Raw genomic sequence first — 14,226 nt, forward strand, 5'->3', positions numbered from 1 at the left:
TGACTGTAAAGATTCAGTCCTCTCTCCTAAGACCTTTATTCAGCAGAGCAGAGAAATAACAAGGTTTCCTATCCATTTATGTCCTCTTCCGGGAGCTCTGAATAGTGCATGAGAGATGTTAATATGCTCTTAGAGACATCAGTGTTGTCAAATAGAAGAGGAATTCTCTCCCAGCATGAGCACTGAGAGTACCCCACATAGCGGTTTCTAACATGGCCCCCACATAGAGCTGGGTCTTGATGCTCTTGTTCAACAATTACGCACGTGTCTGGGACAAATCCTGTGCTCCAGTGTGAGCGAATGTGTGGGAAGGACTGTATCCTAAGGCTTCCGTTAGCACCTTTCATGTGGGGGGATAGAATTTGCTCTTCGTAGGTTAGGATTTGGATTCCATTCTCTCCAAGCATCGGAGAACCACCGGTTAGAGACTTGGCTGTTGCACTTTAACCCTTTATCGCTATCTCCCAGAACCTGTTACAGCCTAACCCAGGGATGGCAGGTAGGTTTCATCTTGCATATTTACTCTGATAGCCCCCCAAACCCTGAAGTTGAGAGGAAACGCTGAAGCTGCGCTCAAGGGGTGGGGAGGAAGAGGAGAATTGACATTAATTATTGCTGGTTATAGACTGATTTTTTAAAAAACCGATTCTAGGCAGCTATAAAAGTGACCTTGCTATGACTTTCTTTCTAGAAAAGTTGTGCCAGTCTTGCAGAGCAAAATTAACCTCAGATTTCACAGTATTTTAGTTGTGTTTTCCTTTGCACACTGAGAAGCCGCACCACACACACATCACAAAACATGTTTCCAGTCAGAGCCCTTACTCTGCACGTGCTGTGCCAGGTGAACCTAGTTTCTGGGATACCTGCTAGAGCACGCTGGCCAGTCGGCTTCTTTGGGAGGCACCCAACACATAACTATCGGAATTACTGAATTGATGGAAATTTAGAGCCGTTTTTGGAGAGATTTAACAAAAAGGATTTAAGGAGTAAACTATGTCATAAGTCTTGGCTTTATTCATAGTATCATATAGTCTGGAAAATATGGTAAACAGCATGAGAAATCATTTGTCTTTTGTTCATAAATCCTTCTCAAATAATAAAATGTCAGTCAGCCTAAAATTTGCTTATTGATATGTGCACTGCTTTCTGTCTTGTGGATTGGAAAATTTAAATTCTCCAAGTTGGTAGCGATCTATGGTTCTTTTAGTGCCTGTGGCCTTTTACATAGTCTTTTAGACTGCTTCAATTACTGCCATCCAGTTCCCTTTATGTGCTGAAACCATTTACTAATGTCATGAGGCAATTACCTCAGCTCTTTCTGTGTAGGGGTTCTTTGTGTAACACTATTACTCATTCATACAGATAAACACAATGCAAAAACTACAGCATATATTTTTTCTCCTCTAAGCTTTTTCTGCACCCGTGTGGACTTACCCTACACTGCGTTCTGAGGGTACACAGATGAACAAATAGACCACATAATGACCCCAAAGCACAGTAAGGTATTTTGACTGACTTGTGTAGAATGAAGCTTAAAATTTAGAGGTCTATGTCCACAGGTCTCTGCTTGAAAGTGCCTATAGTAGTAATTCATAGGGCCGGACAAAAGAGAAATTCACCTCTCTGCATTTCTGTATATGAAAATGATGCCCATGAACAGACTGGGATATTGTTATACTTTTAACACACTTTAATGATGCTTTATAGAATTATACTATGTAAAGGACTTTCATATACCAGTGGCTGCACTGCCTCATTTGTTCCTCATAGCCAACTACTCTGAGAATTGCCAAGTCCAGATTTCTTTAGAGATGAGGAAACAAACAACCTTATAGTCACGAAGTGATTTGCCCCAGGTCATTCAGCAATTATGTGTCAGACTCCTTTCTTGATTTTCTTTTTTCTCTACTAAAGTGTCAGGTTTGGGAAGTCCTTTTTTACTTAATAGATACTCCTGTATGCGTGGTCCTGGAATGGGTATTATTCCAAACAAATTGAATAGCTGTTGCCTTCTGAGAGCTTATAGTCCAAAACACATAATAGATAGTTACCAACTTGGAGAGTTTCCCCGAAATATTCTAATTTTATTCAAAACCACAAAGTAAACAGAGATGGCAAATCAGACCTCTATAAACGTGGTCTAATTAATAGATTTGGATCTTTTAATAGCATACTTTCATTATTGGTATGGGTTATGAGCAAAGCTCCATAATTACTTGGACGATTAGTATTCAATATTCTTTAAGCCAAAGCACAATAAAAACCCACTCTATCAGATTGAATTTGTTTATTTCAATAGGTTATTGTAAAATTTAAGGTTTTCCAATAAAAGTAATTTCATAGTTACCATTTCTTGAGTACCTCTGTGTACTGGTCAAAGGGCTAAGTGCTTAACATATATATTTTTTATCATTTGTTCTCTCAACAATTCTCTGTACCATTTTACAGATGAGAAAACAGATTTAAAGAGACTCAATAACTTGCTCAGACATCTGTTTCTAGCTATGTAGTCAGTTAGATAACCTGAAAGTCCTCTCCTAGAAAGAGAGGAAAGAAAATTTCTCTTTCGAAATGCTAGGTAGACTATAACCAGCTTCCTTTTAAATACAAACAGGAGCAAGAGGAAGAGAATGATCACTGAAAATCAGTGTGATGAGATGGAGCTGACTTTGGCTGCCCGGGGAGAGGGGAGACAGTAAACAAGGAGCCTAAATTTTAATTACTATAAGGGTAGAAAAGATAAAACCTTGGACCTGTGTAAGGTTGGAAGCTGGAATTGAGACCCCAAGAGGGATTCACATCTTTAGCAGAAGGGGGAACTAGAAAAAATTAACCTGCCAGCAAAAGAAGACCTTGTCGAGAAAGCTTGCCTGTTGCCTGGCCTCAGAATTATGGGGTCAGGGACCTTCCCTAACAATTTGTCGTCAGTAGGTACAAGAATGGAATTTCAGTGTCCTGCCTGGTAAGAACTAACATTAGAAAGTGGTCCTAGGCTGATGATAACCTGGGGCACAAATGGTTTCTGGAAGGATACAGCATCAATCCAGGGACTTAACGATCCCCACAGATGAAGATCCACTGAATTTTTTTTTTCTTTTTCTTTTTTTTTTTTTTTTCTTTCTTTAAGATCCACCATGAAAGAGAATCAATAGAAAAAGAACAACAACAGCAAACAGTAGAATTAAGACCTGTAAGAACTGATTTGCCCAACAGCTATCAGTGGGGCAGAGCTAAGGTTGGACTTCAGAGCAGTCTGATTTTAAAAGCCTATTCTCCCACTTGGCATATTGCCTCGCATTCTGCCATACTGTCAAGTAAATGTTTTCTGGTAATTTTGGAGCTCTGACAATTGCTGCATGTTTGGTCTAACTTTTCAAGTAGGCAATAAATTTAAAAAAAAACTCTCTTCTCACCCCAATATTAATTGTAATATTAGTTCATTTTGTGAGATGTTTTTTCATAGACCTAGGACAATACCTAGAAAAACTGGAGATCTCTTATAGGTAGAGTGACCCCGGAGTAATTATTACTAGTGAGTGCCCCTCCCTCATAAGTATCCCTGTTTGGACGTTAATGGTCGGGCAATGCATGGGCCGCTGCTGATTAGGCTCTACATAGTGATTTTCAGCCCCAGCCAGCTCTCTGTCCACACAGGTTACTGTGGGATGCTGGAAAATCTCTTGAGTAGCTCTGAACATCTCCCTAAGCCTTGTCTGGTGAATCAGTACTCACCCTTGTTGAGTTTAGTGCTAGATTAATCTGTTCAGAATTTGTAGCCCAACGTAAATTCAGAATGGACTGCTTCCCGAACTAACCTTTTAATCTTCTCTTCCATATATGCTTTTACTCCCAGACTGCCCCTTCTTGGGTCTCTAAAGCTTTTCCCTCCTAAGCTTCAAACTCTATCTTTGCCTACATGGAAACTTCCTTTGCCTCTCTTGAAGGTTCTGGAAGTCCTTTGATTTCCCTGACCCACCAATGCAAGAGAACATGACACTTTCCTGCCTGATACCACCCCTTCCCGCCTGCCAACCCCAAACACACACAAAAATTTCTTTTCATGGGCTCCAGAATATTGTACACTAACTGTACAATGGTTAACAGTTAATGGTTGTTTCCTTTATTTGTTCTTTGAAGCTCCCATTTTCTGGCCTAGTTTATGTGGCATATTTTGGAATAGTTGTTAGGATGAGGTCTTTTTTTCAGTGAATCTTGACTTACCTGCTGTTCTAAGCTGGTATCTGGGCCTAATTTGGATATCAGCTGTCAGAACCCAGTGGCAAGCGCTGTCTTTCCAGGAACTTTTGCAGCTTGCACTATACCCTCAGGTTGTATAGACTAACCTTCAGATGTTACCATCCTCTCACCAAGGCATCTTTTTCACCCCTACAAACCTGTGTAATCGACATACAATAAGTTGCACATATTTAAAGCATATGCTTTGCTATGTTTGACATAGCAAAACTGTGAAACCATCACCACAATTAAGATAATGAACATATCTATCACCCCCCAAAAGTTTCCTCATAATTCCCTTGTAATCTCAGCTCTCCCCATCCCCATGAGGTAACCACTGATCTGTTTTTTCTGTCACTATACATTAGTTTGCATTTTCTAGAATTTCATGTTTTTGTATAAATAGAATCACACAGTTGTTCTTCTTTTTGGTGGGTGGAAGGTCTGACTTCTTTAGCTCAGCATAGTTATATTGAGATTCATCCATGTTGTTGTGTGTATCAGTAGTTCATTCCTTTTTATTGCTGGGTAGTATTCCATCATAAAGATATGCCACAATTTGTTTATCCTTTCAGTTGTTGATGGACATTTGAGTTGTTTCCCATTTTTAGCTATTACAAATAAAGCACCTATGAACATTCATGTACAAGTCCTTGTACAGATAGATATATGCTTTCATTTCTCTTGGGTAGATACCCAGGAGTGGGATGGAAAGATAATATGGTAGGTATTTAAAATTTTAAGATGAACATTTTTAGATATAATAGATATATTTTCTACCAAGAATAAGGTAGTCATTTCCACAAATGGCTAAAGAGTGCTACAGCAGTTAAGAACAGTTAGTAAATTCAGGACTTTTCTTCCCTTAAAGTCCACAAACTAATTGTTTATATGTTTCCTAATTGGTTATAAATGGATTTTAGGCTTCTGGTGATCAGTATTAAATGATACTGTGTTAAAATCACATCAGTTATAACCTGAAGGTCAAACTGTGTTTCCAAAATAGTTTTCTGTTGTGTAGACCTATTATATTCATAATATACAAGAAGTTAGGCAAGGACTTTAGTTACGATGGATAAGAGTTGTGAGTTCCTGTTCAGCCAGAGCAGAATCAGTGGGAAAATGATAGCTTTATTTCTATTAATATTAATTTAATCTTGCCCAATTTCCTACTAATCCATAACAATTTCATGGGTGACAGTTACTTTAAAAAAAAGGTACCAAATAAATGTATGAATATTTAAGGGAGCTTGTTTTTATCTTTAAAAAGACATAGTCCTAGAGCAGTGCTTACGTTTTGTGTGATCTTAACATGCGATCAGTTGTAAGCTTTTCACAGCCACAGTTTTTTGTCTGTGAGGTAACATAGGGTGGGTTTTTCAGGGCAGAAGGGGACTTGATGTTTATTGGCCACCTGCTATATGCTGGCACTGCTGGTGCTTTCTGTAGCTTGTCTCGTTTCGTGGTCTCACACAGCAGTTAGCACAGAGGCGAGTTTCCTTAGCTGACTTATGTGGCCCTTAGCAACCCAGTGCTGTCTACTCGTCCAGCCTCATCTCTCGTCAGTACCAGCTTTGCATCCTGTGCTTCAGCTGGTCTCATTTCTTCCAGATCTACAAATGTGCTTTGTTTCCTGTCCCCTCCCAGGTTTCTCACATGCTGTTCCCTCTACCTGACTCTCCTCTCTCCTCTCATAAGTAATTCCTGCTTACCGTTCCCACCCTGGTTGAGGTCTCACTTCCTTGGGTGCCTGCCTCGAACTCCTTTAAGACTCTAAGTCCTGTTAGAGCAGGGACTGTGTCTTCTTGCTTACCATTTTATTCCTACCAACTAGTGTAGTACTTAGAGTATTTGTTGAATGGATGAACAAGCAAACAACCTTCTCAGATGGGTAATTTTGTCCCCAAGTCACATAGCTAGTAAGTGATGGACCCCAGAGTTCAAATGGAAGGTGGACACCAAAGCCATGTTTTTTCCACTGCGCTAAGCCTCCCCGCAGATGTAGTCACTAAACACTCTGAGGAGGACTGGCAGGCAAATGGGGTAATTGAATTGAAACAATATACCTAATTACATGTTGATCCAATATAGGAACATAATGAAGCCAATTTTCCATAAACCTAATCATGAAAATACTGGTTTTACTATCTTTTTAAAATTGAGTTATTCTGATTTTAGACTTAACACAGATTACAATAAATGATTCAGTAAAGACAGCCTGCAAATACAGTGGAGTTTGTGGGATCCTGAGATGTATCACCCCGAAAATACTTTATTCTTAGGGTCAGATTCACCTGTCCCATTCCTCCCACATGTACTTTTTTTTTTTTTTAAGCATATTTGCAAAGACAGAAATCTCTGCCTCCCAAGGTACAGATGAAATGTTAGAATATTTTCTTGGAGATTATGCAAAAATGTTTTCCTTAAGTAAAAGGTTACAGATTCTGTTACTTTTCTTTCTCTGTATTTTCCTTTAATCACCCTCTGTTTAATTATAAATCTCTTTTCCTTTTAAAGAACCTCATCGCTTTATCCCTTTGGAGGCTGGTCACTGTTTACCTCTCCAGCCTCATCTTTTGCCCTTCCTTCCCTCCTCAAAGTGTGCTCCATTTACATGGAAGTACTTCAGATCCCTGACTGAGATTGGTGCCCCTCCTGTGAAACCCTTTGCTCACCCCATTTCTTAGCATCTGTTATGTTCGTATGAAATAGTCTGAGGAGTTGTGTATCTCCTATATTAGATGGTAAGCCTTCTTAGGGCATTTACTGTCTCAGAAGAATTCATACATCTCAGAATCCCCAGAACCTGACAGTTCCCAGCACATATTACGTAGCTAAGTAGTACATTGTAAAAAATAAATAAGTAAGTAAGTAAGTCAGTCTTGGGCTTCAGATCTCCTTCAGTATGAGAGAATGAGTCAGAGGTAGTTCAGAGCAGGAAGCAAGGATGTAGTCATTATTCTAACTTTCTTACTCCGGATCTGCACAATCTGACTTCTAGATTAAATTAGTCTTTTATTGTTCGAATTTCCATTGTCAGGTTTTAGCAGTGTTCTAGCCCTGTTAGTTATCTGTTTGGCTCTCTGAACCGAAGTAATAGAACATGGACCCACAGTTTCACCTGAGTTAGAGGAAAGAGTTCAGCAGGACTAACCACAGAATATTTAATTTTTAAAAAATTGAATGAAATTCCATCCACAGGCCATAAATTATAACCCTCAAAATCATTTAGAAGGGTTTATCTGACATCAGACTAAATGCCACTCTAACTTGTATGACTCGTAAGCTCGGAGCCCTGGAATAAATTCCTGACTTCTGCTTCCCTTGGCTATCCTATATTTGGTTGAATTTTTCTTTTTTTTTTTTTCTTTTTTTCAACATGCTTTTCTAATTTAGACCTTATTTTCCTGAAGTCAGAGCCAGTCTAAATACAGACATCAGTGAATTTCTCACAGTTCTCTGACTGGGAATCAAGGAGAGAAATACAGATCTGTGACCTCTCCAGTCACGTTTGGAGAGCTCACCTGTGCCCTGTGACCAGCTAGCTTTTACACTAAAACCATGAATGCCTCCAGGCTGAGCACTGTTTCTTATTCCACATAAGAATAAGTCAGTTCCTCAACACCTAGTTCACTATTTGACACTTTAGTTGTTGTTACCAAAAATAAGTGTTTATATTTCCCATCAAGATCATTTTCTTTTAAGTAGACTCTAATTAGTAAGTACTTACGAAAATCAGTATAGCAGCCTATCACAAGGCTCTCTAATAAAGAGACTGAGGAAGATATAGAAGCACTTCAGCATTATTTGAACATAAGGAGATAAGCCAGAAGAATTTAGATACTGATTAAGCTCAGAACAGAAAAACAGTGAAGTTTAAATGTTCTAAAATGGGTTTTTTAAAAGAGCTTAAAATTACCTCTAAAATTTGGCTGCTTTATTTTTGCAGACTTTGGTTCATAAACCTTTCCTTGAGATTCTCAAGAAACTTTACATATTAATCTACCTTAAGAATATGAATGTTCTTTGCTGCTGTCAAAATTGAATGTGTGATCGATGAGAAAGATCTGAAAGCCCTCTGTTCTAGGCAGGATCGAGAACTTCTTTTTTTCTAATTCCACACAGACACGTCTTCGGCCTCTGAGGATGAGGGCTCTCTGAGACGCCAAGCTGCGCTCTCTGCTGCCTTGCAACAGAGCTTACAGAACGCTGAGTCCTGGATCAACCGTTCAATTCAGGGATCGTCCACTTCTTCATCCGCATCTTCTACGCTGTCCCATGGAGAGGTCAAAGGAACCAGTGGGTCTCTAGCTGATGTATTTGCCAATACTCGAATAGGTAGGAGCTGGATCTACCCGAGAAGCCCAAATTATGTTCCATTTGGCTCCCAGTATCCAGGAAATAGGTTATGATTTGTATTAGGTTTTTCAGGGTGGCCTAAAAAAAATAGAATCAGAAAGAACATGACAGTTAATGAGGCAAAGAAGGAAACACGAGCATTACACTTGGAATGATAGAGAGCGTCTGCATTATTGGTACATAGTATTGCCCACCTGAAGCCATAGCTATTTCGATAAGCAATACTCAAGCTGCAAGATATAACACCAGTCTTAGTGTGGTTTATCCCTATTGGAGAATATTCCATCAAGTAAAAGGTGTTAAAAGATGTAACGTATTAGATTTTCCCAGGATTGTTGTCTACATTCTCTCAAACAAAAAAAATTAAACCTGAGCAAATTCTGAGCTAAGACAATATCAATAAGACCCTTTTGTCTTTAGCATAAAGACTGGATTTATTGTCCTTGCTGCTGTGCTATTGCTACAACGGAGTGTGCGGGCTGAGAATGTTGGTGCTCTGTGAGCCGCTACCTGCTGCCAATGCTCCTCTATGGAGTATAGCTTTCGCTTGGCTCTGCTTTGTGTGTGTGTGTGTGTGTGTGTGTGTGTGTGTGTGTGTGTGTGTGTGTGTGTGTGTGTGTGTTCTAAGAGTCTGTGACATCTGCAGATAAAGATACAGTTCAGATCTCTGCTTTTGCTTAATTAGTTGGTACACATGGCACTAAGTAATGTATATGAACATCATGTGTCTGTGATACTTTTCCTTGCTTTTTAACAATCCACTTGCATTTTGGTGTCTTAATTTTTATATCACTGACCTTCCTGTTTCACCTTATGTATATCTTTATTCTATTAATTGATTTCTGAAAAGAAGAACTTGGAAACCTTTCAATTTAAGCCTATAATTGTTAAAGAAAACAGCTACCTTGAGGGTATGCTTGCCTACATTAAAAGGCCAAGTGCCAACAACTGAAGGCTTGTCCTGCACTCTGAGCTGTGCCCTTAATCGACTGAAGCTCCCGAAGCAGCTGCAGATGAGCATGCTCACCCCTCTTCTGCTGGGAGGGTAAGACCAGCAGAGCCATGTGGGGTCAGGCTTTATTCCCACATTGTCTGAAAGAGAGCACTTTCACTTGTTAAAAATATTTTCCTGATACCCAGTTAACTTTACCTGAATTTTTGTTAACAAGATGATTTCCTCTGACCTCATATCTCATATTGCTTCCACTCTGTGAAAAGTTATTGGTTCAGGTACCCACAGGAACCGTTTTATCCAACATTATTGCCTTTTGGATGTCTGCTCTAACAGAAGTAATTTCATGTTTCTAAAAGAAAAATTTGAAAGTGCAGATAAAAGGAAAAATAATCTACAAACACACTTCGTATGGATAACACTTCAGTGTTATCACTTTCCTGTATATCCTTCTAGACCGTATTTGCATCTAAATATGTAAGGTTTTGTTTTTGTTTTTACAGAAGTGAAATTGTACTAAATATAATGTTCATAACCTGCTTTTATTAGCAGTGTATCACAGGCATCTTTTATATCATTAATACAGAATTATACTGTTTTTTTTAATGGTTTCAAAATATGCAACTGTATGGCTATGCCCTAGCTTATTTTAGCCGTTTCCCTATTTTGGACATTTAAGTAGTATCCAGTTTTTTGTCATTATGAAACTGGAATGAACATCCTTGAACACACAACTTTGTGCATTTGTTTGATTATTTCCTCTTAGGATGTATTCCTATAAGTGGAATTGCTGGGTCAAATAAAAATGTCTATTTTTAAAGCTTTGTTATCACATTATCCTATAGAAAGAATATACTGCAATATACTTGTGCAAAGTATTTAAAGCTTTTAAAAATATTAAACTAGTAATTTTAGACTTTTGGGGCATGGAAAGCTTACTCCCAAATTGATTTTAGAAATTGTTTATATTATGCTTTTCCCCTCTTTCATAGTTACGAGTGACCTTTCATTATTCTTACGAATTGTGTATTTTGCTTCCTCTAATTTTCGTTTTCTTCTTCTAAGTTTTTTGTAACACATCCCTGTTGAATGGCTCTCTTCCAACTATATCATTATTTCTTTATAGTAAGAATCCCTACATGAAGCAGAATATAACAACACTGTTTAATCATGCTTAGAGCAAGGGAAGAACCTTTTCTGTCAAGTAGATCCAAGTAACCTATTGGTTATTTTATAAAAATTAAAAGCGGATTTTATCTGGTTTTCTTCATTTGGGAACTTGAGCAATCTGACTCCCAAGACACAATTTCTGTCTTCAGTGAAAGAAGAAACATAGATAAACCAACATAAACATGAAGAAATGCTCGGAAGACTAGACTGTTAGTAGCCGTAATGATCATACTTTGATTTCATTTTGAAGTCACTTGCAATTTTTATTTTATTATGGTTATTTCTATAACATTGGATTTCTACCAGACTTTCTGTGTAGAAAACAACGTTTTTGAGAAATATTTGATATGTGATTTGATCTTACTAAGGCTGCTCAAGTTCTCAAGAGTAATAATTTTAGAAAGCTGATATGTCCTGGCTTAACCTCTTCCTCTCTCATTATATCTTGCTAGTAAAATGTGATTTTAAAGGTTGTTTTATTGGAGCTAGTGTCCCATTTATGTAGTTTTCTTTCTTTAAAACCAAACCAAAAAAAAAAAAGATTTAAAGATTCTTATTTTTACTGCTAATGTAATATAATTCTAAATTTTGGTTTCTTCCCTCTTAGAGAATTTCTCTGCTCCCCCTGACGTCACTACAACTACCTCTTCTTCGTCATCATCTTCCTCAATACGCCCAGCAAATATTGATCTACCCCCATCGGGGATAGTTAAAGGCATGCACAAAGGATCCAACAGGTCCAGCCTCATGGATACGGCTGATGGTAGGCATTTCTGTTTGATAGCTAAATAGGGCATATTAGTTAAACAGAAAAAATTCGAATTATAAATAGCAGTGCCTGATGTCCAGCAGTGGCAGAACTATACTGCGATTGACCTACTCACACAGATCATCTTGAGCTCCCTCTTTTCAACATCTGCACTGTAGCAGCACTAACACTTGTTCACACTTAGTCTGTACTTTCAGAAAGATACTCTGAACAAAAAGTATGGAAAAAGAAAAGAATGCTATGAGAGAAAAGGAATGTTAGATGAAATATTTAAACAGTATTAATAATAGCATATTTTTTCTCTGTTGTCATAAAAATGATAATGTACGTATTTGTACCTATTTGGCCCAGTTGAAATAGAATGAGACTGTGGACAAAGGCCAAACATCATTAGAAATAAAAGCTCCTAAGAGAATTGAGGAACTGAAATATCCCTAAAATCAATTAATTTTAACTTACCATTTTTTCCCTTATAGGTGTTCCTGTCAGTAGCAGAGTATCCACAAAAATCCAGCAGCTTCTCAACACTCTGAAACGACCCAAAAGGCCTCCCTTAAAAGAATTTTTTGTGGATGACTCTGAAGAAATTGTGGAAGGTAGTGGTAATATTAACAAACACGTATATTCCTTAGAAATTTCATAAGCAGTTACTACATGTTAGGTGTTATAGGATTTAAGGATGAACAAGGCATCGTTTTTGGTTGAAAGAGTTCATAGCTTTCTGCTCTTTATATTTTAAATCTCAGATGAAAAGTAAAGAGGGAGGGGAGAGAAAAACAAAGAGATAACTATGGAACACAGAAATATGCTCTTTGAAATTAGGAACAAACACATAATTTTTAAAATTGTTTATATTTGGCATTATCCTAGAACAGGAGTGTCAAATTCGATCTCAAAAGTTTGCCCATTCTTTTTTTTTTTTTTTGGCCGTGTTGGGTCTTAGTTGCTGCACGTGGGCTTTCTCTAGCTGCGGCGAGCGGGGACTACTCTTCGTTGCAGTGCACAGGCTTCTCATTGTGGTGGCATCTCTTGTTGTGGAGCAGGGGCTCTAGGCGCGCAAGCTTCAGTAGTTGCAGCATGCGCGCTCAGTAGTTGTGGCTCACGGGCTCTAGAGCACAGGCTCAGTAGTTGTGGCACACGGGCTTAGTTGCTCCAAGGCATGTGGGATCTTCCCAGACCAGGGATTGAACCCGTGTCCCCTGCATTGGCAGGCAGATTCTTAACTACTGCGCCACCAGGGAAGTCCTGCCCATTCTTTTCTGATATAACCCAGTCGTTTTGTTAAATCAACCAGTCAACACATATATGTATCTGCTTTAACATGGTAGATCGTGAAATAGGTTCACGAAAATACAGTCACTTCCTTCTTCCTTCATGTTGTTGTTTGCAATTTAGTCAAAACACATACTATAGGTGAAAGCTGAGTTTAGTCAATAAGTATGTATCAACTGGTACAGGCAGTTTGGAGAAGGGAAGAATTCCGTTTCATCTGTGTGGTTAGGGAAGGCTCCCTAGAGGAAGTGATAAGAGTGATTTATTCATTCAATAATTGAAAAAATATTTAGGGATAAAATAATATGATGTCTAGAATTTAACAGAAGGATTGGGAGGGGACTATATGGCGGCATAGATGGAATGAGGGTGGCCATTTGATAGTTCTACCTAACAAAAGCTTTCGTCCAAAGAACTAAGCCTCGGTAGCTTTGCAGTCCATTTTTACGTCCTGAGGCTAAGAGTAGGCTTTGATCACATCAGACCTTAATGGAACTAGGCATGTTGGTAGACCAAATCCAGTCTTAGCCCACTTTGTACAGCAGGAAGCAACAAGCAACCTGACGTATGAGGTTAAGATGAATTTCTGTTTCTTTAGGAGTCACTAAACTCATTGAACTATGGTCATCTTTCTTGATGGACTGATATTTTCAAGGTGTCTGTGCCAGTAATATTCTCTTCAGTCTTTTTAGTACTGTGTATTGACTAGGCAAGTGAAGGTCAAGGTTTAATAGAGTCATACTTGAGCAATATTCATACTTGAGCTCAATTAGAATAGAGCTAACAGCTTTCCACTAATTTTAAATAGGCAACAATTTTTTATTTGAATGACAATTACCTTTGGAAAAGAAAAATACCTATATGTCTTTGGAAGTCTGGAAGAGTGTGCCCCAGGGTCTGCATTGAGGCCTAATGGATGGCAATAATATACAGACTTTTATGACCAGAACTATGCCTACCATATATACAATCTGTCCATAAAAAGAAAACTATTTATTTAGAATCACCCATGTTTATTTTTATACTTAATCTGGTGGTTTAGGGCCTGAGAATATGCAAATGTTATTTACCTAGGGCAGTGAGTGGGGAAGTAAAACTGTTAGTTTTGTATCAGTAGAAAAATGAATGACATTTTAAGTAAGTTTCCCCAACCTGTCATTAAATTGAGCTGTAAAATAAAATTTATTTCATATTTCATTTGCCCTTCTAATACTTGCTGCTCGTTCCATCTGTTCTCTCTTCTATAATGCTTCTCTCATCTCCTACTCACCTGGCTAATCCCTACCCTTCCCCTCCCTTTAAGACTCAGCTCAGGCATTACCTCCTCCAGGTGGGAGACCCCATCCCCTAAGTTGGGTGGCATGGCCCTCTTCTGCCCTCTCTGTACCTGTCTCTGTCATGCACTGGTCATGTTTACTTAGCTCTGTGTATGAGTGTGTCCCCACTGTACTCTGGATACTCCTAGAGG

At 38.5% G+C, this 14,226-nt stretch overlaps 1 protein-coding gene across 4 annotated transcripts in view; it reads left to right on the forward strand.

The window, feature by feature from the left end:
* The window catches only part of DIP2B (disco interacting protein 2 homolog B), a 230,445-nt gene that overhangs the window by 158,188 nt on the left and 58,031 nt on the right, over nucleotides 1–14,226 (forward strand). For 2 of the 4 annotated variants that reach the window (XM_068560083.1, XM_068560085.1), the window contains exons 5-7: nucleotides 8,362–8,574; nucleotides 11,325–11,480; nucleotides 11,963–12,085. In XM_068560083.1, coding sequence (XP_068416184.1) covers nucleotides 8,362–8,574; nucleotides 11,325–11,480; nucleotides 11,963–12,085 — 492 coding nt within the window. The remainder of the gene's footprint in view (nucleotides 1–8,361; nucleotides 8,575–11,324; nucleotides 11,481–11,962; nucleotides 12,086–14,226) is intronic. The other 2 variants (XM_068560084.1, XM_068560086.1) reach the window with 2 other exon arrangements.

This window comes from Eschrichtius robustus, chromosome 13, assembly GCF_028021215.1.
Source record: "Eschrichtius robustus isolate mEscRob2 chromosome 13, mEscRob2.pri, whole genome shotgun sequence".
Lineage (NCBI taxonomy): Eukaryota > Metazoa > Chordata > Mammalia > Artiodactyla > Eschrichtiidae > Eschrichtius > Eschrichtius robustus.